This window comes from Haliotis cracherodii, unplaced genomic scaffold, assembly GCF_022045235.1.
Source record: "Haliotis cracherodii isolate W230 unplaced genomic scaffold, xgHalCrac1.p SCAF_34, whole genome shotgun sequence".
NCBI classification, from domain to species: Eukaryota; Metazoa; Mollusca; class Gastropoda; order Lepetellida; family Haliotidae; genus Haliotis; species Haliotis cracherodii.
In genome coordinates this window covers 249,605-272,986 of record NW_027266291.1, presented here as the reverse complement: position 1 = coordinate 272,986, position 23,382 = coordinate 249,605, and the positions used below count along the sequence as shown (strand labels likewise).

Below are 23,382 nucleotides of genomic sequence, written 5' to 3'. Positions count from 1 at the left end.
AACACATAACTGCTTTGTCACCTCCACGGACGGAATTACTTTGTATCCCTTGTGGATATTAAAGCTTATTGTTTCTTTACTTTGTAGCTTATCTGTGCTTATCCTGGCTGTCACTTGCTGACACAGCATGCTAGGTCTTGCACTGTTGATCATATCCATGGACAACATCACCATGGCGTGGTGTTTGAGGGAACAGGGAACAGGGTACTCTCCACTCTCCATCCCTGCTAAACCAGACCTTCCACTTTTTCGACATGGTGGTCAGCCTAGGCGAGTAATTTCTCGTATAGCACTCACCAGGTTGAGAGCATGTTCTGGCACAGGCTCTGTCCAGGGCAGACAAGGTGGCTGCCACTGAATGGAAGCTCTAACCAGAGGTCTTCGCCAGACTTTGCCAAACAATTTGCACCCCAAACATCGATCTGTTAGCCACATCTCAGTACTGCCAGCTATCAACTTACATTTCACCGGTGCCAGTCCGGCCTCTGTTGCAGTTGATACCTTCAGTGTTCCCAAGGAAGGATTACATGTGTATGCTTTTCCCACCTCTGGTTCTCCTTCCCAGGGTTCTTCAAAAGATCCACGCCACTTGGCACCTGACACTGATTTTGGTTGCACCTTGGCTTGTCGACCTCTGAAACATCACCAGAGACAACCCCCTGGAACTTTCAGCGTTGCCCAACCTTCTGCTCCACCCACTCAGTAGGTAGCAACACCCAAACCCTGCACGCCTGGCACATCTGTAGAAAGCCCTAGGAGCCAAGGGCTATTTGACTAGAGCGTCAATGATGATAAATGGTGCTCGTTTCAGGCATTCTGCTCAGAGAAACACCAGGATCCGATGACAGCGACACCGCATTTGCTGGCTGAGTTCTTTCTGTATTTGCGCAGCACACTTCGGTTGAAAGGCTCTACCATCTCCAAAACCTGGTCGCCATCAACTCAGTTCTTGCCATCCTGGACAACCGGAGAATGAAGAAAATTCCCGAACTCTAGGGCTTACTGCGCTTGTTCCATCTAGATGACTAGAAAGTCAAGTTCAGACTGACCGCATGGGATCTGAATGGGATCTTAAAGGTTCTTCTGACAGCTCCCTTCGAACCACTCCACTTCTATTCCTTCTACGACCTAACGAAGAAGATGGTGTTTCTACTGGCCTTGGCCACTGCCACTCGGGTCAGTGAGCTCCACGCCCTTGACGTCTCCCGTGTCCTGTTCAAATGAGGAGCTCATTCATCTTGCAGGTTCATCTTAGGCTGTGCCGGGACTTCATCACAACCCCCCTCCCCCCCCAGGACAGGCTGGTAGATCATTCGCCATCCTCCCCCTCGTCCATTGTGGGTGCCGATGATAAGCGAGCAGGAGCTTTTATTATATATATTATACCCTGTTAGAACACTGAAGGTTTTCCTACGACAAACTAAAGGAGTCTAGGAAACGCCTTTTTCCTGTCGGTCTCCCCTTCATCACAGTCGGAGGTCAGCCGGAATACTATTTCCCTGTGGCTCCAGGCAGTCAGCCTCCGGATTGGACACCTCCCCTCCCCAGTCTAACAACCCACACGAAATCAAGGCGGTCGCATCTTCCATGGCTCTTCACAGTAACTGCTCCTTCCAGTCAATCATGGAAGGCTGTTGCCAACCACTACCTCCATGATTCTGTGGTCTTCTAGAACATCCATCCAGGGAGAGGCAATGGTGTCACAGCAGCTCGGTACATTGATCAAGTCTTGAGACCACACGCCAAACCTCATTTGGTACGTCGCCACAACCACGAGTTTCAGCATGATAACGCCCATGCCCACACTGCGAGAGCAGCAAGAGACTTCCTCCAGCAGAATGGCATCAGAACCATGCAGTGGCCTGCCCTCAGTCCCAATTTAAATCCCATTGAGCACCTGTGGGACGAGATTCAAAGATGGCTGAATGACGTCCGACCAAGGCTGTGGGCCTCAGAGTGTGGGCTCTAGTGCCTATGGCCTTCATCAACTGCCTCATCCATTCCATGTATCGACGTTGCACGGTAGTCATCAATGCACATGGCGGACACACGAGATACTGACTTGTGATGCCATTTTCTCAGAGACTAGTGTTGTGTTTCACTTAAAGGCCAGACACTGCACCTTACAATTGACAAAATGCTTCACAAATATTTGTTAGTTTTAATTGGTTACAACTTTGAGGTATACATATTAACAATTGAAATAGAGTCTTTTCCAGGTGATGTTGCCACCGGTTGCCATGGAAACATCCAAGATGGCCGCCGCAAGCCTGAAAAAGATGGAAATTAGTTTCAGTTTTTCTCTAAGACCAATAAAGATATTTATATAATTTCAAATGTATAACAAAGCTTGTATGGTGTTGGGTGCAATGACAGAAAGAAAAATTAAAAAAAGACTGGCATATATTTTTAAAATAATTTTTCAAAATTTCCCATTTTGTAGGTTGATTTTTACCCATAATTTATTTTTTAAAATCAAAATGGCCAACAAATTTCAAAAAGTCTCTCTGTTATTGCGTAAAGTAATCCTCTGCCTATATGTACACCAAATTTCATCCAAATCGGGCCAATGACGGTTGAGATCTATGTTCACTAAGATCCAAAATGACGTTAATGGAGAAAATGAGGAAATAAGTTTGTATATGGTTTTCTTCCTTCAGCACCTATTAAACACTTACAAAATCTTAGTTTACTGATGGGATGTATTCAAGATACTTAAAACAATGCATGTACAAAGAAATAACAGGACTTAAAACTCCCCAGCACCATACAACAAGCCTTCAGCTGCCTCAACATGAACTCGGTCCCTTTTTTTAGCCTCCTACTTTGCACTTCGTTCTATCTTAGATGTCTCCTGGCTTTGCTTCCTTGCTTTGAGGGTTCTCACATTACAAGTCTTTCAATAGAAGCTGCTGTTATTTCATTAGCTTCTATTGCAAGCTTGTTCATTACCTGAGTAATGTGACATGTACCCTCATTGAACGAAGCTATTGCAGACGCCACTGCCCGATGCAACCGCCTTGCACCCACAAAGACGGTCTTCGGACAACGGGACCAGATCACGGAATGCAAGCATTCATTTGCATTCTGTGTCTTTCCTTTCACCATCCTCTTAAGGAGGTTTTCATCAGACATTCTTTGATACACAGGTACCATCTTTTCTGCAATTTCTGCATCGAGAAAATGTCTGATGTTGTCTGCGTGAGCAGGAGGCTCAAGATCATTAGCCAGTGCTCTATTATAAAAACACCAACTTGAGGGACCAGTGGGACATCTAGTGTGATGGGGAGAATCATCTGTTGACATGCAATGAAACAAACTTGCCCAGATTGCATTCCTTGTACCATCGATGTTACCAACATTGTTAGTGATGGCAAAGCGGTAATAATACTGAAATTTTAGAGCTTTGTCTTTAGTCAGCTTTCCTTTGCCCCTACCACCCAATCTCAACTCTTTTGACAAATTAAGAAGAGCAGTGCCCATCCTTTTATGAGCATGGTTAATACAGTCTTCCTTGTCAATACTGATGTCTGGTCCATAGGGTTGAAGGTCGTTGATTGCCTTGTGGGTTTTGCTGTCACCATCTGAAAGTATACATGTGTAACGTATATTATACTTTTCCAAAGAACGGGACCATAGCCTCTTAGCGGCTTCAACTTCCATGGCATTGGAACTACCTTCGTAATTTTGGCAACACCTACCAGCATGTCCTTCATACCACTGTCTGAACTCTGTGATGTCCTGTCCTAGACTGTTGATATGAAGGGTACATGCATGGCAGTATTTTGACAGGACTTCATAGTCAATCACTAGACCTGTCAAAACATCTATAACCGCCCCAACACCATAATTTGAAGTGTGGCCTCTCTTCTGCCATGATCCGTCATAACTGACAGTTATGTCTATAGGTACATCATTTGAAACTGTCTGTTGCTCACCATATGCATGTTTCATAATTTCAACACTCTGAGTCAAAACTTCCTCAGTATTTTCAACAACAACCTGTGAAAGAATGTTTTGTTTGTGTTGAAATGTCTTTGGATGGAGACCTTCCATTCCAAAAACCAGACAAAACTTTTTCATAGCGGCATGTCCAAGTCCTACCTCTGACAGAAAGAGCATAAAAATGTCATTGACCTGAAAGGGATTGGTACCAGATTGATTACCTGACCTTTGTGAAGTGTAATTTTTGGCAATACACATCTGACAGGTTTGACATGTCAACATAATATTTACAGCAAATCCAAATCTATCAAAATTGTCACTCTTTTCAAACAACAAAGACCCCTGTTCGTGACATGATGGGCATTCAATCTCCTGAAAAAATAAATTCATTTGTCTCATGTCAATTAACATCCACTGAGGTTTGGGTTCACTGTCAAGCACGGGAGATTTTATATTTTCAGCAGCTTTAAATTGTGATAGTTTTAAGTCGCTGCTTGAAGTTGTATTCAATGAAAAAGAATTCTCACCTTCATTGTCACCAACGGGGATTTTTTCCTCAACGGCGTGCTCCCCGGATGATTCCGATGCATCCAAAACGTCAGAGCTGTCAGAATTTGACACAGGGTCGATCGCGCTGTCAACACGGGTCGTAACTCTAACACCGCATTTCGAACGTGCCTCCTTCAACTGACTAGCCCTTCGCCTCTTATTCTTACCATAGGCGTGTTGTGACCTGTGTTTTCCCCTCATTTTCAAAAAATACAACAATTTTCAGTCAAGAAAATATCAAAAACGATGTTTACCTGTCAAACTTTTCGCTGAGCAGCCGCCATTTTGTATACCTACCGGAAAAGGCCGAAGTTTTGTTGCTAAGCCGAATGGTGCATTGTGGGATACGTTTTACTTTATTTGGATCGAACGAATATTCCCGAATGTTGCATTATGGGATATTTCTCCTTAAATGGTAGTTTACGTACAAAATCACTCGCGGGAAAAGTGACGATAGCCTCACGTGGAATATCTATTTTTAGAATGTTTTTGCACAGAAAGATGGCGGAAACGATCAGCTTTCTATCGATGTATAACATGAAGGGGTTCGTTACAGCTGCGGGGGCGTTGTCATGAGTGAAAGTTGAGGTTTTTCCACGTTGATTACGATCATATTTAAAAACAATACCACACATTATGATTTTAATAACGTTTTTTATTCATTAAATGTACACAATATCGTAAAAAACATGTTGCATCACAAAGTACATGTATTATATGTGCGAAAAAAATCAAAATCTCGATTTTGACATAGTGAAGCAATTATGTCAATTTTAGGTGCCGTGTCTGGCCTTAAGAACATTTGACACTTTAATTTCAACCTTGATCATCAGTTTTGCCAAGTTTCATCTTTTTAAAATGTCTCAAAGTATGTTTACAGTGTTCGGACAAATAAGGTTTCTCATCTATCTGTCCATGGTGATGTTTCTTTTGTGGTTCAGTATATTTCTGTCACCTATTCGGGTTTTTCCTTTTTGCATCAACTCTTGTTTCCTAAAGACAAGAATGGTCGTAGATGTTGCGATCATCACTTGTAGGGGATTCATCGGTCCTTGAGGGTTTATCATGGATCACATCTCAAGGTATGCCCACCGGTCGTGCCGTCTGATAAAGATGCATTAAGGAGTAATGCAGGATAAGTTAAAAAATTAAGTAAAATCTAAATATTGGTTTACATTTGTATACTTATCCTGCATTACAATGTCTAAGTGATCTCCCTTCGCTACCCTGCCTCCCTACGAAGTTTCAGATGTTGTGTTTAAAGCAGTTATGTGTTTTGATATGACGTCATGACTTCCGGGTCACGTGCTGACTGTGAGAGGATGCTGCCTCTACTGGTTGGAACAACAATCTTCAGCAGCTGCATCTCACACAGTTCGTCTCTGTCAAAAGACAGCAGTGAATGCATTAAGGAGTAATGCAGGATAAGTATACAAAAGTAAAAAATATTTAGATTTTACAATATTGACTAGTATGGTATGGTATGGTATGGTATGGTATGACACCAGGATAGTAGTCATATTTGTGTCATTGTGTTTCAGATAGGGAAAATGAGGACAACTTTAGAAAAATTCCAGCTCACCAAGCTTAACCCACTGAAGGACAAGCTAGCATCATACCATTACTCTGTGAACGTAAGTAGCAACTGGGTGATAACAGTCATCTCCACTGGCGCTGGGAGGAACCAGAACTGGAACAAGGCCCCTGCATGTGCACATGCCATGAGTTGACCTCAGTCAGAACCAGCGTGTGTTTGCTAAATGTGTCTCCAGCTACTTTTTGGTCCAAATCAAAGTCTGTACCAAGTTTGTGTGCAATATTACAGTGTGTAGGACGAGTCAGCTGGCTTCATGAGCCACATGGGGTAGGATTTCATTAGTATCACAGTATCTCTGATCGTTGTACCATTAGTGCAGTCCAACAGCAGTAGTGTGATGGGTATAATCACCTTCCTGAGTCTCGTAGCTTAACATGCAGTTACAGTTACAGTCTGAAGTTACAGATGTCTGTTATTGCCTTGGTTCTGCAGATTGCTGGAGTGATGATTAAGGTATAATTTGAAATTAAGGTACATGTTGTGAATGGAAGCAGGATGCCTTGCAAACAAGGTGCAATTTGAATACAACTGATAAAGTACATACTATAGCTGTTGATCTTTCAAACCATGTTAGTCCAGTATGGCACTGATGTCATCTAGTGATGTGTTCACTAGTCATGTATATATTGTCATGGCACTGATGTCATCTAGTGATGTGTCCACTAGTCATGTATATAATGTCATGGCACTGATGTCATCTAGTGATGTGTTCACTAGTCATGTATATATTGTCATGGCACTGATGTCATCAAGTGATGTGTTCACTAGTCATGTATATATTGTCATGGCACTGATGTCATCTAGTGATGTGTTCACTAGTCATGTATATATTGTCACGGCACTGATGTCATCTAGTGATGTGTTCACTAGTCATGTATATATTGTCATGGCACTGATGTCATCAAGTGATGTGTTCACTAGTCATGTATATATTGTCATGGCACTGATGTCATCTAGTGATGTGTTCACTAGTCATGTAGATATTGTCATGGCACTGATGTCAGCTTGTGATGTGTTCACTAGTCATGTATATATTGTCATGGCACTGATGTCATCAAGTGATGTGTTCACTAGTCATGTATATATTGTCATGGCACTGATGTCAACTAGTGATGTGTCCACTAGTCATGTATATATTGTCATGGAACTGATGTCATCAAGTGATGTGTTCACTAGTCATGTATATATTGTCATGGCACTGATGTCATCTAGTGATGTGTTCACTAGTCATGTATATATTGTCATGGCACTGATGTCATCTTGTGATGTGTTCACTAGTCATGTATATATTTTCATGGCACTGATGTCATCAAGTGATGTGTTCACTAGTCATGTATATATTGTCATGGCACTGATGTCAACTAGTGATGTGTTCACTAGTCATGTATATATTGTCATGGCACTGATGTCAACTAGTGATGTGTCCACTAGTCATGTATATATTGTCATAGAACTGATTTCATCAAGTGATGTGTTCACTAGTCATGTATATATTGTCATGGCACTGATGTCATCAAGTGATGTGTTCACTAGTCATGTATATATTGTCATGGCACTGATGTCATCTAGTGATGTGTTCATTAGTCATGTAGATATTGTCATGGCACTGATGTCATCAAGTGATGTGTTCACTAGTCATGTAGATATTGTCATGGCACTGATGTCATCAAGTGATGTGTTCACTAGTCATGTATATATTGTCATGACACTGATGTCAGCTAGTGATGTGTCCACTAGTCATGTAGATATTGTCATGGCACTGATGTCATCTAGTGATGTGTCCACTAGTCATGTATATATTTTCATGGCACTGATGTCATCAAGTGATGTGTTCACTAGTCATGTATATATTGTCATGGCACTGATGTCATCAAGTGATGTGTTCACTAGTCATGTATATATTGTCATGGCACTGATGTCATCTAGTGATGTGTTCATTAGTCATGTAGATATTGTCATGGCACTGATGTCATCAAGTGATGTGTTCACTAGTCATGTAGATATTGTCATGGCACTGATGTCATCAAGTGATGTGTTCACTAGTCATGTATATATTGTCATGACACTGATGTCAGCTAGTGATGTGTCCACTAGTCATGTAGATATTGTCATGGCACTGATGTCATCTAGTGATGTGTCCACTAGTCATGTATATATTTTCATGGCACTGATGTCATCAAGTGATGTGTTCACTAGTCATGTATATATTGTCATGGCACTGATCTCATCTAGTGATGTGTTCACTAGTCATGTAGATATTGTCATGACACTGATGTCATCTAGTGATGTGTTCACTAGTCATGTAGATATTGTCATGACATTGATGTCATCAAGTGATGTGTTCACTAGTCATGTATATATTGTCATGGCACTGATGTCAGCTAGTGATGTGTCCACTAGTCATGTATATATTGTCATGGCACTGATGTCAGCTTGTGATGTGTTCACTAGTCATGTAGATATTGTCATGGCACTGATGTCATCTAGTGATGTGTCCACTAGTCATGTATATATTTTCATGGCACTGATGTCATCAAGTGATGTGTTCACTAGTCATGTATATATTGTCATGGCACTGATCTCATCTAGTGATGTGTTCACTAGTCATGTAGATATTGTCATGACACTGATGTCATCTAGTGATGTGTTCACTAGTCATGTAGATATTGTCATGACATTGATGTCATCAAGTGATGTGTTCACTAGTCATGTATATATTGTCATGGCACTGATGTCAGCTAGTGATGTGTCCACTAGTCATGTATATATTGTCATGGCACTGATGTCAGCTTGTGATGTGTTCACTAGTCATGTATATATTGTCATGACACTGATGTCATCTAGTGATGTGTCCTCTAGTCATGTATATATTGTCATGGCACTGATGTCATCAAGTGATGTGTTCACTAGTCATGTATATATTGTCATGACACTGATGTCATCTAGTGATGTGTCCACTAGTCATGTATATATTGTCACGGCACTGATGTCATCAAGTGATGTGTTCACTAGTCATGTATATATTGTCATGGCACTGATGTCAGCTAGTGATGTGTTCACTAGTCATGTATATAATGTCATGGCACTGATGTCATCTAGTGATGTGTCCACTAGTCATGTATATAATGTCATGGCACTGATGTCATCTAGTGATGTGTTCACTAGTCATGTATATATTGTCATGGCACTTATGTCATCTAGTGATGTGTTCACTAGTCATGTATATATTGTCATGGCACTGATGTCAGCTAGTGATGTGTCCACTAGTCATGTATATATTGTCACGGCACTGATGTCATCAAGTGATGTGTTCACTAGTCATGTAGATATTGTCATGGCACTGATGTCAGCTAGTGATGTGTTCACTAGTCATGTAGATATTGTCATGGCACTGATGTCAGCTTGTGATGTGACCCGTGAAGATCTGGGATAGAATAGGTCTTCAGCTTGCTTGCCATAAAAGGTGACTATGCTTGTTGTAAAAGGCAACTAACAGGATCGGGTGGTCAGGCTCGCTGACTTGGTTGATGCATATCATCAATCCCAATTGTGTGGATCGATGCTCATGATGTCAATCGCTGGATTGTCTGGTCCAGACGTGATTATTTTACAGACCGCCATCATATAGCTGCAATATTGCTGAGTGAGGCATTAAACAACAAACAAGAACAAGAACCCAACTACACTTAGTTTGTGTGAATCTACCCAACTACTGTTAGTTTCTGTGAAATTTTAGCTGAATTACTGTTGGTTTGCTTTCTGTAATGTAATCCTCACTGACCTTGACCTGTTTGTCTCCCCAGCTGTGCGGGCACATGGAGGAGATGCTACAGGCTGCCTACAACAAGTTTGATGCCTGGCAGGCCAAGAAGCTGAGTCGCAGATGAGACGGACTTCTTCTGCCGTGTTTACGGCTTTTATTTGGTGCTAATGTCAGACAGTGCAAACTGCATCCATCAAGACCTGCCCAGGGTCAGAGCAGAGAGGACAGGGAATCATATACATTGACAGCACTCGGTGCTATAGTCCACCATTGTGTGCACTGTGTAGTGCTCCTCATCACCACTGTGTGGGTAACACAGTTGTAGGAAAGAGGTGGAACTTTCTGTGGATATCAGCATGATTGGAAAGATATCAGTATTTATTTGTGACAGAAGACATGAGGACATGTGCTGTGATGAGAATCCGCGAAAACCCGATTTTGTGCCTTGGACAATTGGTGGTCTTTTCGAGGCTAGTATGAACAGCTGTGTGGAGCTGTATGGTTGGTGTGCCAGGTCTGAGTTTCCCCCATTTAAAAGGCTCAAATCCCCATCGACAAGTAGGGCACTGGAGGAAAAGATGGAGGAAATTGACTCCATGGTTACAAGATGAAGATGAAGAAATTTGCAAGGAGACATGAGAAACGAGACACGCTGTGGTGTGTTGAAACTGAGACTCAAGCTTGAAGAGTCATCACTTGTTTTGTGTAACCATAGTGATGGTGACTGGTGAGAAGGAAGCCTGGGGTTGGTGGAGCTCACTCTGTATCCAGTATTATCATAGCACCAGAAACGTGGAGTCGCTCCTTCACAGGTGTACCACAAAATGACATCGTACAGGGATGCTTCATACTGATAGAAGCGTGTTGAGGTGTACAAGGGCTTTGCAGTAAGCACTAGATTAGCAGAGTTGATGGAGTAACATAGCCTGATGTATCAGTTGATCCTGTAGAATCATCTTCTGTCCCTACAGAGTAAAACTACATAGTCTACGGCTGGTATTGGTAGCAGAATGTTTGGTTCATGAGTCTCTTCAAAGAAGTGAAAATATGACTATGATCATGTGTCTATTTTTCATAAGATTTTAAAAGTATTTTCAACTCCTGAAGTTAGATCATGATTCATATTGAGTATGATCAAGGTCATATAAGGTCAAGTAGGTTTGGCCAAAAATGTCCCATTAGCAATAAGCGATATGACATCACAATGCTTTGTTGTTGAGAACAATACAATATGACCATGATGACATCACAATTTGACATCATGTCATTTAAACAATAGGCTAACAACAGTGGAGTTTTTCTGTAGGGTTCATATTTTATGTTTTCTAACTTTTCTTTCTTTAAGTGACAATGAGTAATAAATAGAGTTACCAACTGGGAATTATAGATGTCCTGTCCCTTGTGAATGAATGATGTAAGTGGCCATGGATTGGCTTTTATTCCAATGGGAGGGATATTGTGGAATTCCTTGTAAGCTGTAACTGATTGGATAATATTGTGCTTATGTTCAATATGTGCACAGAGGTAGATATTCCAGCTGCTATATGTTGTTCTTGCTTGTAGAAATACTGTTTGTAAGTAAGCGCTGTATGCCAGGAGTCCAAAAGTCACCATTTTTGTGAGTATTAATTACTGATGATTTGTGGATGTGATATGTCTTCATACATACACACCACCCTGGACAGTGTAGTAGGACATGCCTGGACAACATTGCACAATTAACAGTAGGGAAAGTATAGTTTTCTCCCAGTTGTTAGTTTAGGCTTCATGAGACGTCTGTACCTGTTTTTATGGACCAAAGAAATGACATAATGACTGAGGACAAATTAAGTCTGAGGTCAGTCATTTTCCTGTCCATAAAAACAAGTATTGACCTCCTGTAAAGTTTATAATTGTTTTATTGTATAACAGAGACAATAACAATATAGAACAATATGTAACAATATATACTCATCCTTTGAATTTGGTTGTTGGCATACTTTAGTGCATTTCTTGAGAAGACAAAAATGAGAGGAATGTCCCTATTATCCAACATGACCTAACTTAACAGCTGCTTGGTGTGTGTATGATCATGCATATAGTTTCCATAACTTCTTAATAAAATCAACTCGATGCCCTTGTTGTAAGGTCATATTGAGATGAAACATCATGAAGAATACCTAGTATGTCCTACATTCTACCCAAGCAAGTCGCCATCCTGCAGATTGTTAGGGTGCTCGGCACTACATATGTATAATGCAGTAAACATATCACAGTGGAGATTGCAAGGTCAGTAATCTTCAGTGCGGACAGATTCTCACTCTCCATCCAATATATTAATATGCGAATAAAATGCAAACGCCATGGCTGCGCTAGCTACAATAGCATTAGGTGGTTCCGGCAGACAGGTTTGGAGAATACCACCTCATGTAATTTCCATTTTATTTTTAGTAACTCTAATCAATACCTTAAATTATCAGACCTGACATGGGGTCAAGAATTGTTTCTGTTGAATGACTCCTGACCGCAACTAGGCCAATTGATATGGTGGAAACTTTGTATTATGTGATAATTTTAATTACGTTTTTCATTTAAAAACATATTATCATTTTTACTGACACAACAATTAATGAGGACCAGTCATGTGGTCATGACAGAAAATAGGCAACAAGGGTATAGATAGGAATTCACTGGCCACAATGGTGGGAGGGCATAGCTAATACTTTGGACCAGCTAGGAAGTCCTGACTTCACCTCTCATCTGGGCTGTCACTGTAATCAGGTGCTGTATTGGATCAGGTGTAATCAGGCTGCTAATATTAACAGTTGCCGAGTGCAATAGTAATCAATGAGCAGAAGAACTGCAATAATTTCATGGTTCTGTAGTTGAATAAAAAATTTTAGAATTCTTTTCACATTTTGCTCAAATCTTCTAATAGAATATAAATATTACAGATCCACTTGTAGGATATTGATGTTAATAAACTGCAACAGCTCCATTCGTCTATTAACATTGGTTGATGCGGAGATCCATACTGTTTGAGATGTACGACTGGGCTAGACAGTGGGAATGACCCTGCACCATTTACATATATTCTTTGCTTCCATCTTTTCCACATTATCTTTCATCACCACGCAAGGCTGTAGGAAATTGGCACCGTCTTTTTCGGGCCCTCTTTTCTTTTGTAGCTTGAGGTCTTGAGGCACCGACAAATAGTCCATTCTGAAACTTCAGGTGAACCTTCACATGTAGCCTTTATAGTATTGCTACCTGTTTCACTGACCAGTTAGGTTATAGTGACGCAAGTCATTCACATTGAAAGTCAGCCGAATTCCACTTCCCAGCCTATCCTCAGCATTTTCAAATGCTTCAAATTTCTACAAGCTTAAACTTTAACTGTAAAGCGATGTTCTATGTAGCAAGTTTTTGAAGCTTTCCTACTGATCGGGGACCTGATTCAGATACTACTGATAGCCTATATTTCCTGTATACTTTGTTCATTGTCACCTTCGTGTCCAGTAGTACTGTCACAATTCTGTTTAACGGAGATCATCAAATAATTTCAAAAGAGGACATTTTGCACCACTACATGCATGTATGTAGTTACATGATCGAGTCTAACGTGAAATACATTTGTCGTATTTTTCTGTTTGGTGCTATGCTATTTCAAGCTTCAGTGGTATGGCTGACCACTGCTGATTCAGGTATTGGGCAACATTTCATTGCCGACTTATCATTTGTGTGAAAACCTGAAATGATTTGCTAGGAATTGGAAGTGTTTGTAGTAAGAGTCCTCAGGTTTGAGGTTGCCAATCTGTATGTGTCTTCTGGAGAAGGGTTCGGAACCCATTGTTTGAACTGTGATATTGCTGCTGCTGCTGCTGCTGTCGTCATCCAGGCATACCCTACATACTTGCAGACAGGGACACATTAGTTTATACCTTTGTACTATTTGTACAATGAGACGGTGAACAGTTGGAATCAAGATAACATCTTAGTTTCCTGAAGACTTATAACAATGAATATCATTACAAGTTACCAAATCAACATTATGGACATCATTGTGTGAGAATGAGTGTTTAACTAAATCTCTATAAAGTTTTTGTTGTTAGCTGTATTTAACATGTTCAGTGATGTTGGACATGTTTACTTAATATATATGTGACATATGACTGTAGTTACACCAAGGTCAGGTAGTTACTGCAGAGAAATGCCACTGCTGTAAGCATGGTCATGCAATCCATTGTTGAGGCCCCACTTACATCGTTCCAAGACAAAGGTACACATATGATATGGTAATGACCACAAATAATACCTCGGGTGGTCTAGTGGTTAAAAACTTAGCAGCTTTAATTGCTGGTAGGGAACACTGTATAAAGCCCATTGCTGTCAGTCTCCATTGGGATATTTCTGGAGTGGCATCAGATCATAATTCTGCACTCACTTGGTGCATGTTAGTGACAAGATGGAGCAGTGGTCCAAGGGGCCACAACTGGAGGAGCAGATTGTTGGCATCTAGATTTACCTGATCTGCTTGCACTTTCTGACCTGGTTTGTTTGTGGCTCCTGTAATATGTTAACAGGCCATGATATTATGCTGCTGACAGCTGGAGAGCACGAGTTCCTCCCTATGCTGCAGTGTCTACAGGCATGTATGGGGGAAAATTTGTTAAATGCTGTCCATCTATTATGACTGGCAATAGATCGTATCTCATGTTCATGTTGTTTGTTGAAACTTTGTTTACATTATCATCAATCATGACATTAATAAAATCCTATGTATCAAACGATATTTTCCTTTTCTAAATTTGTGTGGGTGCATGTAATCCCAAGTTAAAAGTGAATAGTATTTCGGTGGGTGACTACAATCCAATGCATGATGAGACTGCTTGCTCTCCTGTCAGATCTTGCTGACTCTATTCAGTGTTTTGCAATTTCGTTCGTGTGCCATACTGAGATCTGCTAAAAATGGCACGATTCCCTTATTCTACCCTATGATGTTTTCACTTTGTCAGAACCATGCTCATGGGTTTCTCATGGCTTGACTATTTCTAACACACAAAGGGTTTAGTCTTCATAATTCTTGCAAATGTACACAAAAACAATAGTTAAGCACTTCTGGAAATAATTAAGACTGAAATATCCCCATTCGCAACAACGGTAAATGTCTTGATGACTGTCAAGAATGGTGTTCTGTCGAAAGAATAGGAAAGTACAATGGCAACTGTGATGTCACATCGCAGAACAACACACGTGCAGCATGCATGTTTCAACATGCAGTATCTGTACACCACAACTGTGTGTATTTAACGTCACTGTCTTGCATTGTTGAAGCAGTATATGTGAACATGGCACGAAAAAGGTTATCAGGCGCAAAGATGGGTATTACTGGTATGCATCGGGCAGGCATGACCTACCAAAGCTTATGGCGTCAACTAAGGTATTATTATACGTAATCAGCAGACTGGTACGTAAACACGGGCTAACCAATGCTGTACAGGATCACCAACGGTCAGGAAGACCTCGCGTGAGGATATGGCCCTATTCGGCTTGTACGTTGTCAACCATTTGCAAATGAAGTCCAGATGGGTAATCAAGCGTCCTTTCCATGCCGATCATCATCGGAGAATTCGTTTAGCATGGTGTTTGGCCCGGATAGCTTGGAATCTGAGGACTTGGCGAAGAGTTCATTGGTCCGATGAGAGCAGGTTCCTGCTCCATATCAAGGATGACCGATTGAGGGTTTGGAAGCATAAAATATGACCAGAAATCGGAGAGAAATCGAGTAAATACTTTCTAGGACTAGAGTCTAGAAATTACCTTAAATGGTCAAGCCGTATGGAAGATTTTGTGGGAAGGGAAATTGATAAACAGAATAATATACTAGAAGAACTTCAAAGATACTATAAATTGCTGTATACTAAGCATGAAACGAGTTCAATAAACTTAGGTATGTTGTTAGGTAAATACGACGTACCAACACTTCATTCTGGAATTTCACAAGGGCTAGAAGGTGAGTTAACGTATGATGAAGTTTTAGCGGCAGTTAGAAATCTAAGGGATAATAAAAGTCTAGGCCCAGATGGATTTACATCTGAATTTATTAAATTCTTTCGGAACGATGTTGGACAGGACCTTATTCGCTCATTAAACTATGCCTATTGGACAGGACAACTTTCAACATCTCACAAACAAGGCTTAATTACTTGTAGCCCTAAGGGTAAAAAAACCAAATGAGTTCCTTAAAAATTGGCGTTCCATATCGCTTCTTTCAATATTCTATAAAACTGGATCAATGGCAATCTCGCACAGAATTAAAACCGTGCTTTAGACACTAATAAGCGAGGACGTCTGGGCGATGTATTGGAGAAATCAAAAGACAAATATATGACTTATCAAGATATTAAGTCTTTGTGAAAGCCTTCGACACTGTCGATTGGTCCTTTAATCAAGCAGTATTAGATTTTTTGGCTTTGGCAATTCAATTAAAAGTTGGATCAGCACGTTCTACAATGGTATACAGCCATGAGTTCTGGTTAATGGATTTGGTACATCATTTTTTTTTTAATATCTAAAGAAATACTGGCAATATTGATACTAAATGAACCATACATCAAGGGAATACAAATAGGAAATATTGAGTATTTACTATCACAATTCGCTGATGATACCACCGGTGTTCCTGCTGGCTCCGAGAGATCCCACTACGCAGTAATCCAGATCTGACATTTTGTGCACGTTTATCCAGGTTAAGAATTAACACTGACAAAACGAGAATAATATGGATAGGAAAAAAAGATACAAAATGAAACTGTCAACAATGGAAGCTAGACAGGAGACAAGAACCATTTAAACTGTAGGTGTACAATTCCACACAGGCCTTCAAGATATGATTGATACCAACTATAAAACTAAGTTTAAAGAGTCTGAAAGATTAATGACAATATGGTCAATCAGAAATCTAGCACCCCTGGGAAGAAATACAGTGAGAAAATCCCCGATTCTACCAAAACTCAATCACTTGTTCTCAGTAATACCTGACTCACCTGACTGTGTTATAGATCAGTTAAAAAACGAAGCTTCAAACTGTTTGTGGGAAATAAGCCAGATAAAATATAACGAAGTTTCATTGTATGTGAAGAAGACGGAGACATAAAGACTCCTAAAAGAAATATTGCAGTCTCAAAAGATATCGATGATACGCAGGACATTTCGCAGTTCTTCAAAATGGTCGCATATGTTCAATATAATTATCCCAAGAATCAATAATGTCAATGCCTTCGAAATAAATAGTTGTAATTAAAAAACAAAGTTACTGGCGCAGACCAGTAGTGAATACTATGAGGATGTACTCTGTACGTGTTTGAACTTTTATAAAAACATAAACGTGAAAGACAATTACGACTTTGGTATTCTTTCACAGGGAATTTGGTATAACGACAGCATTAAAATAGATAACATATGTATTCTGTATAAGGATTGGGCAGATAAAGGAGTAAACTATATCAACGATCTTATTGATGAAACGGGACTTGCCGTTTGAAATATTCAAAGAAACCTTTTAAATAAAAACACACTTTCTAAAATACATGAGTATACTGAACTCTGTTAAACAATACTGCCGTGTAATTTCCAAAAGAAAAATGGAATACCCTATTTTACCTTTAACTACTTAAAACATCCTAGGGAAGTCAACATTACTACTCAACCTCAATACAAAACAATTGTGCCCAAAATCAAACACCTTGATAAATTGGAAAGTCTACTAAAAATTATGATGACGGATAAAGATAAGCCTAAACACAACCTAAAACCTTTTAGAAGTGTAACCAACATGAAACTCATAAGGTTTCAATACCAAATAATGCACCTTATGTTACCAACGAAGAATAAATTGCACAAGATGGGATACGTAGACAACAACTACTGAAGCTTCAGCTCAGATTTCAAAGATACTATTGATCACATATTTTGGTCTTGTAGAAAAGTGAACTCTCTTTCGATTGATTTAGAAAACTGGATATTAAATAAAATACAGATCAAAATTACAATGACTAAAGACGTTGTCTTAATAGGTTATCCAGCACAGGCTACAACTCAATACATGCACTGATCAGTGTATCAAAGTACATGATTTATAGATATATGTTTATAATACACCGCCCGCATTGAACCAATAGACAGAGGGGCTCACACAACATTACTGCACGACCAAATGCAATGCCTCAATATATGAAAGCAAGAACCGCTTGAAATAAATTATTGTTACTCATTGTTTTGTTGATAACTGTATATTTTTGGGTAGCTTGTATACATTTCACGGTCTTTTGTGCCTATTTATAGAATCACGATATGTTCATTTGTAATATGAAACAGGTAAAAAAAAATATAAAAAAAATTAATAAATAAGTCAATAAGTTCAATCAGTAAACTATGACCTACACACCCAGGAACACAAGACCTCCGACTCCGTATGGTTGGGGTTTGGTAAAGGTTTGGGGTTGTCTGTTTCATCACCATCCAAGTAGCGATCGGTACATCCGTAACGTCCTGCAACCAGTTGTTGCGCCGCATTTCGACAACCACCCGCCCGACCTGTATACATGGATGACAATGCTAGGCCACATCATTCCCAGCGTTCCTCCAGAATGAGGCTGTGGCGACACTGCCATGGGCTATCATGAGTCCTGACCTGAACCCAATGGAGCATATTTGGGACATCTTGGGACGTCTAGTACCGACACTGGACCCACCGCTACAAAGGCAGCCCTTCGTCGGGAATGGCTGCAGATGCCCATTCAGCAGATCAGACAACTGACTGGAGGGATGAGACGAAGGCTGGACGCTGTCATCCGGCACGCGGCGGGTTTACCCGCTATTGATCATTTGTGTCATGAATGTCATCTTTGGACTGAACATGACGTGTTTCCGCATCAGTCATGACGTGGAATTGTGTTCCTGACTCTGCACCGCCATTTGTATTGTTGCTATTGTTTTTGCACAAGTACAGGAACAGGATAAACCACATTCGTTTTCCAAAGCTTCTGTCATGAGGTCTTCAATGCCAACGCTCGTACGACCTGTCATTGTAATATACAGGGGGTGCGTACCGGTACCATATTTCTTGTATTTTGCCTGTCATCACACCATAAAATCGACTATCAATTATCCATTTGTATTTGAGCTACCAATAATATCTCCCACCTGTACCCTGTACATGCGCAGCTAGGATACCTCGTTTCTTTCTTGCATGGGCTGATGTCAACATCGTGAAAAAGGAGTCCATTTAATATTTTTCTGAAGTTGTCCACATTATTTGGTTATTTATCACACTGTTACAGTTTAGATTATGAACTTGACTAACGTGGTTTTTGAGTGGTCGTAATTTACTAGTTTAGGGGCTTTGTTGTTGTGCTGCGCTGACCAAGATGGCGCCACCTGTTCCTCATAATTCCTGCTAGACTAGACGTACAGACTGTGCTACACTGAAAAAGAAAATACAGCCATGCAGAACGTCACCAGTCTGTCTCCTCGAAGTCGGACAAGGGCGACGTGGTTGAATAGAAGGGAGCTAGTTCTTCCTCCGTGTCTGACGCTCCTTCCCAAACCACCCCGCACACAACGTTGTCTATGCTGGAGACAACAGGTGAGCATGCCTACGCTGCATGCCTCCTCATTGGATAGGGAATAGGCGCGGACAGAGGGAGCCACTCCGTCGCACGATCACGAGGTGGGGTCCCTGCTTCTCTGCTGTGCAGTATCGGCCTTCCCGTGTTTGAACTATACTGAACAACAAAAGTTCCTGTGACATTGAATAAGATGTGAATGTGGTATTTCACAAATGTATCAATCTGACCTGGTTTGGACAATCATCCTTGGAAGCACATGTCTTTTAACTTACTAAATAATTAACTGTTAGTATTCTCCCTCTTGAACTTTCCCTCGGTATCCACATCGGAATTTACGAATACATTTCTTATTTTTCGGGACCAAATTATTCCTACCATTTTTATTGCACAATAACATCATGTTGGAACATTTCTTTTGCAATCGCGAAAAAAGTTGTATAAGAGTCGTGTCCATTATTTGATCATTTTCACACAAATATATACTGACAACACAAGTTCCTGTGACATTGAATAAGATTTAATGCAAAGTTATGTTTTTTACCAAATTTGAAACAATTTCGGTTTGCAACAGATAAAAGACTCCTGTAAGTGTTCAAATGGACAGTTTAATTTGCCATACTGACTTCAGAAAATATGCGATTTCATAAAAGAAAAATATTTTAAAAAATGCCAAAATGTCAATTTACAAATCAATAGCGTATCCGATGCAAGCAACACATCTTCGTCTCATGGAATGGACCAGGCGTCGCACAAAGTCCTGTGGGATATCTGTCCATATCTGCTGGAGCATGTTTCGAAGTTCCTGGAGTGTCTGTGGAACACGTGGTTGACGTCGAAGGCGCCGATCCATCTCATCCCACATGTGCTCGATTGGTGAGAGATCAGGGGAGCGAACCAGCCAGGGGATTACATTCACATTATTTTGTTGAAGTGAGGCCGTGCGTTGTCATGTGCGTGGTAATGCCTGGGCCATGACGACGCAAAAACGGTAGAACAACAGGGCCCATGATCTCGTCGCGGTAGCGCTGTCCACTGAGATTTCCCTCTACCACTATCAAACGGGTTCTCTGTCTTGCTGTTATCCCACCCCATACCATAAAGCTGCCGTCCCAGAACCGATCTTCTTCCATGACACAATGTTTGACGTCACGTTCACCTCGACGTCGGTACACTCGAATCCGTCCATCGCTGTGGTTGAGGTAAAAACGAGACTCGTCAGTGAATAGAACTTGTCCTCACTGCATGGCCGTCCAGCGTAGACGCTGTCTGCACCACTGTAGACGTGCTTGACGGTGGTTTCCTGTCAAAATGGGACGTCTGGCGGGTCTTCTGGCGACAATCCCTGCACATCTGAGTTTGTGAAGATATTCGTCGAAGGCCATGGCTGCTTCTTGCAGTCACTGTTGGTGGCTGGAACGATTTCGTAGAAGTGTTTTTCGAATCCAGTTGTCTTGTCGATTATTGGTTACGCGTGGCCTGCCACTCCGAGGATGGTCTCTGACTGTATTCGTCTGTTGCCAACGTTGCCATAAACACCAAATGGTGTTTCTGTGGACGTTAACTTGTTTTGCAACATCACGTTGACTCGATCCGGCTTCAAGCATACCAATGGCTTGCAGACGCTCATTTTCGGACAGGCGTGGCATTTCGTAATGTTGAATAATTGCGTAATTTTGTTGTTTTTCTGAGTGGTTGTTGTCAGCACGATGCTAAACAATGCATATGGAATCCCGATAACGCACATGTTTTTATACCCATTCTTGGATAGTGAAATGCATTGGGCTTGCATAAAAGTCAACTTTTGCATGGAATGCAGGCTTTTCTGTAGCAGTTGCGTTTTTGTGACTTGATTCCATACATGTACTACAATATTGAAAACCAAACTTTACTTGTTTGAAAAATACACTAAAATATTGGTGTCACAGGAACTTTTGTTGTTGAGTATATTTATCAGAATCTGTACCCAGTGCAATTGGATGAGTTGCGTCAAGCAACCCTGGATGAAAGTTTTGGATCTTTCGACTTTTGGACACTGTTGGATGGTGCCGTTGGATTACAGCTGGACCAGGAGAAGGATTCTACGGGTCCATGAAAAACAGTCTATCTTCGAATTGTTGGCGTCGAGGACGGTCGTCAGATGACGGACCGTTGGATATCGGGCAGCACGGACTGACGGCATGCGAAGGAAAGTACCGTTAGTTCCAAGGAGACCAGCAGCGCCTTACGGATTTCTTCGGATTCCGATCCGGTTTTTTAACAGTTTGGCTCGTGACATGAGTTAGAACTCTGAACGCCATAGTCATCCTGTGAACCAACCTTGGCACCGTGTGGAGGCAGGACCGTCGAACACACGCTTACGTCTTGATCACATTGAGACCTTACCACTGGCGCACCGGAGGAGGATTTTGAGGATTCTTTGAATTATTAACAATGATAACTGTTGTTTCATGATTACGTGTATTCAAAGCAAACCTAGCTCTACAACTATGGTAAAGATATGGAAAAGTAGGCACCCATCTCAAGGAGCCTTATATGGTCCTGTATTATGACCCTTGCTCTGTCAACACCTTGTAGGTGCTTGGTTGTGGTTTTCACCAAAGTGGTAAATGTCTAGGGTCTGCAATACATTGGGTTTTCCTCCCTCTAAGCTGCCACGCCTCGAGTTGGCCATGTTACAAGGACAACTTCGACATCATAATTTCTCAGTGGCCAAATTCATCAGCCAGATGTAATGCCTTGAGGCGCGCATGAAACAAACTGTTCAAACAGCTCCCAGAAGCAAATGACTACAATCTGAAATCTAATTACATGTGATATTTTCATTTTTTTTAAATCATTATTTTAACACATACATATCGTGTATCCAGTACCGCCTTCATATAGCTGGAATATTGTCGTGTGTGGTGCGAAACAAACAAACAAACAAACGTATCCAGTACATTGAAGGTTCGCCATGTCCTACGGCCCATCGATAAAATGTCGAATCGTTCGACATTTTCCAATTTGAAGTAGCTTATATTAGATGTTAAGTGTTTTGTGGATTGGTTTGAGGAATGCAAGGCCGTAGTTAACTTTTTTTGACAGGGGGGCAAATATTTGTACAATTATCACTTGTCCCCAACTTAATTCAAATAAATCTGTTTTCTATAAAAAAAATTCTAGGAGGGCAACTGACAGCTTTGAAACAGAAGTTAGCACCATCATTGGTTCAGCGTCAGATCATCCTCTTTACCTTGGACACATGTTTATTTTCATTCTGTTATTTTCGCTTCATGTTTTTGGTATGATCCACAATGACGTTGGTAATTTAGTGATCTAAGTAGTAAATTGTTGTAAGAAAACATTGGATATTGTCCTAATACTGTCTTTAGTGGTACTGACATTTCGTTGGACCTCAGCCTGTAGAATGCAAGGAGATACACATATGTATAATAAACTCTTATTTTTATTTCAATTTGAGTTCTTGTATACTTTGACCTTGACATCTGGATCTATTCTCATTGGTAACGTCGCCTATACTGCCTACTTGCAAACTTTGCAAAACCAATTTTTCTGTGTTTAGCCTACAACTGCTTACTGCATACGGGTGAAGACGTACTCGTAGTTCCGAACTCGGTACAGTTGCTTTCCAATGTCAGGATGAAGAGAAGGTCTACTAGAGAGGTTCACTACTGTGGGCCTCTATACTGTGGTTTATTACCTCTTGAACGGTATCGAAGCTAAGATGACAGTGGTAGAATTTGAAATCTAGCTTTAATGGTTCCATATTACTCACAAATGAGAAATAATCGTATTTTGTAAATCATTCGTTAAAAAGTAATGGAACCCACATTCAGTGTATAATATATATATATATGTATAATGTATATATATTCGGGTAAAATGTAAACGATGTAGTTCGTTCAAAACGTATTTACGGG

General features: G+C 40.7%; 1 protein-coding gene and 1 pseudogene across 2 annotated transcripts in view; one reads left to right on the top strand and one right to left on the bottom strand.

Moving 5' to 3' along the window:
- The window catches only part of LOC139477689 (general transcription factor IIH subunit 1-like), a 36,502-nt gene extending 21,887 nt beyond the window's left edge, over positions 1-14,615 (top strand). For both annotated transcript variants that reach the window (XM_071260069.1, XM_071260068.1), the window contains exons 13-14: positions 6,036-6,128; positions 9,895-14,615. In XM_071260069.1, coding sequence (XP_071116170.1) covers positions 6,036-6,128; positions 9,895-9,978 — 177 coding nt within the window. In that variant the 3' untranslated portion in view covers positions 9,979-14,615. The remainder of the gene's footprint in view (positions 1-6,035; positions 6,129-9,894) is intronic.
- Positions 2,735-4,695, bottom strand: LOC139477687 (uncharacterized; annotated as a pseudogene).
- Positions 14,616-23,382: the final 8,767 nt, after the last annotated feature.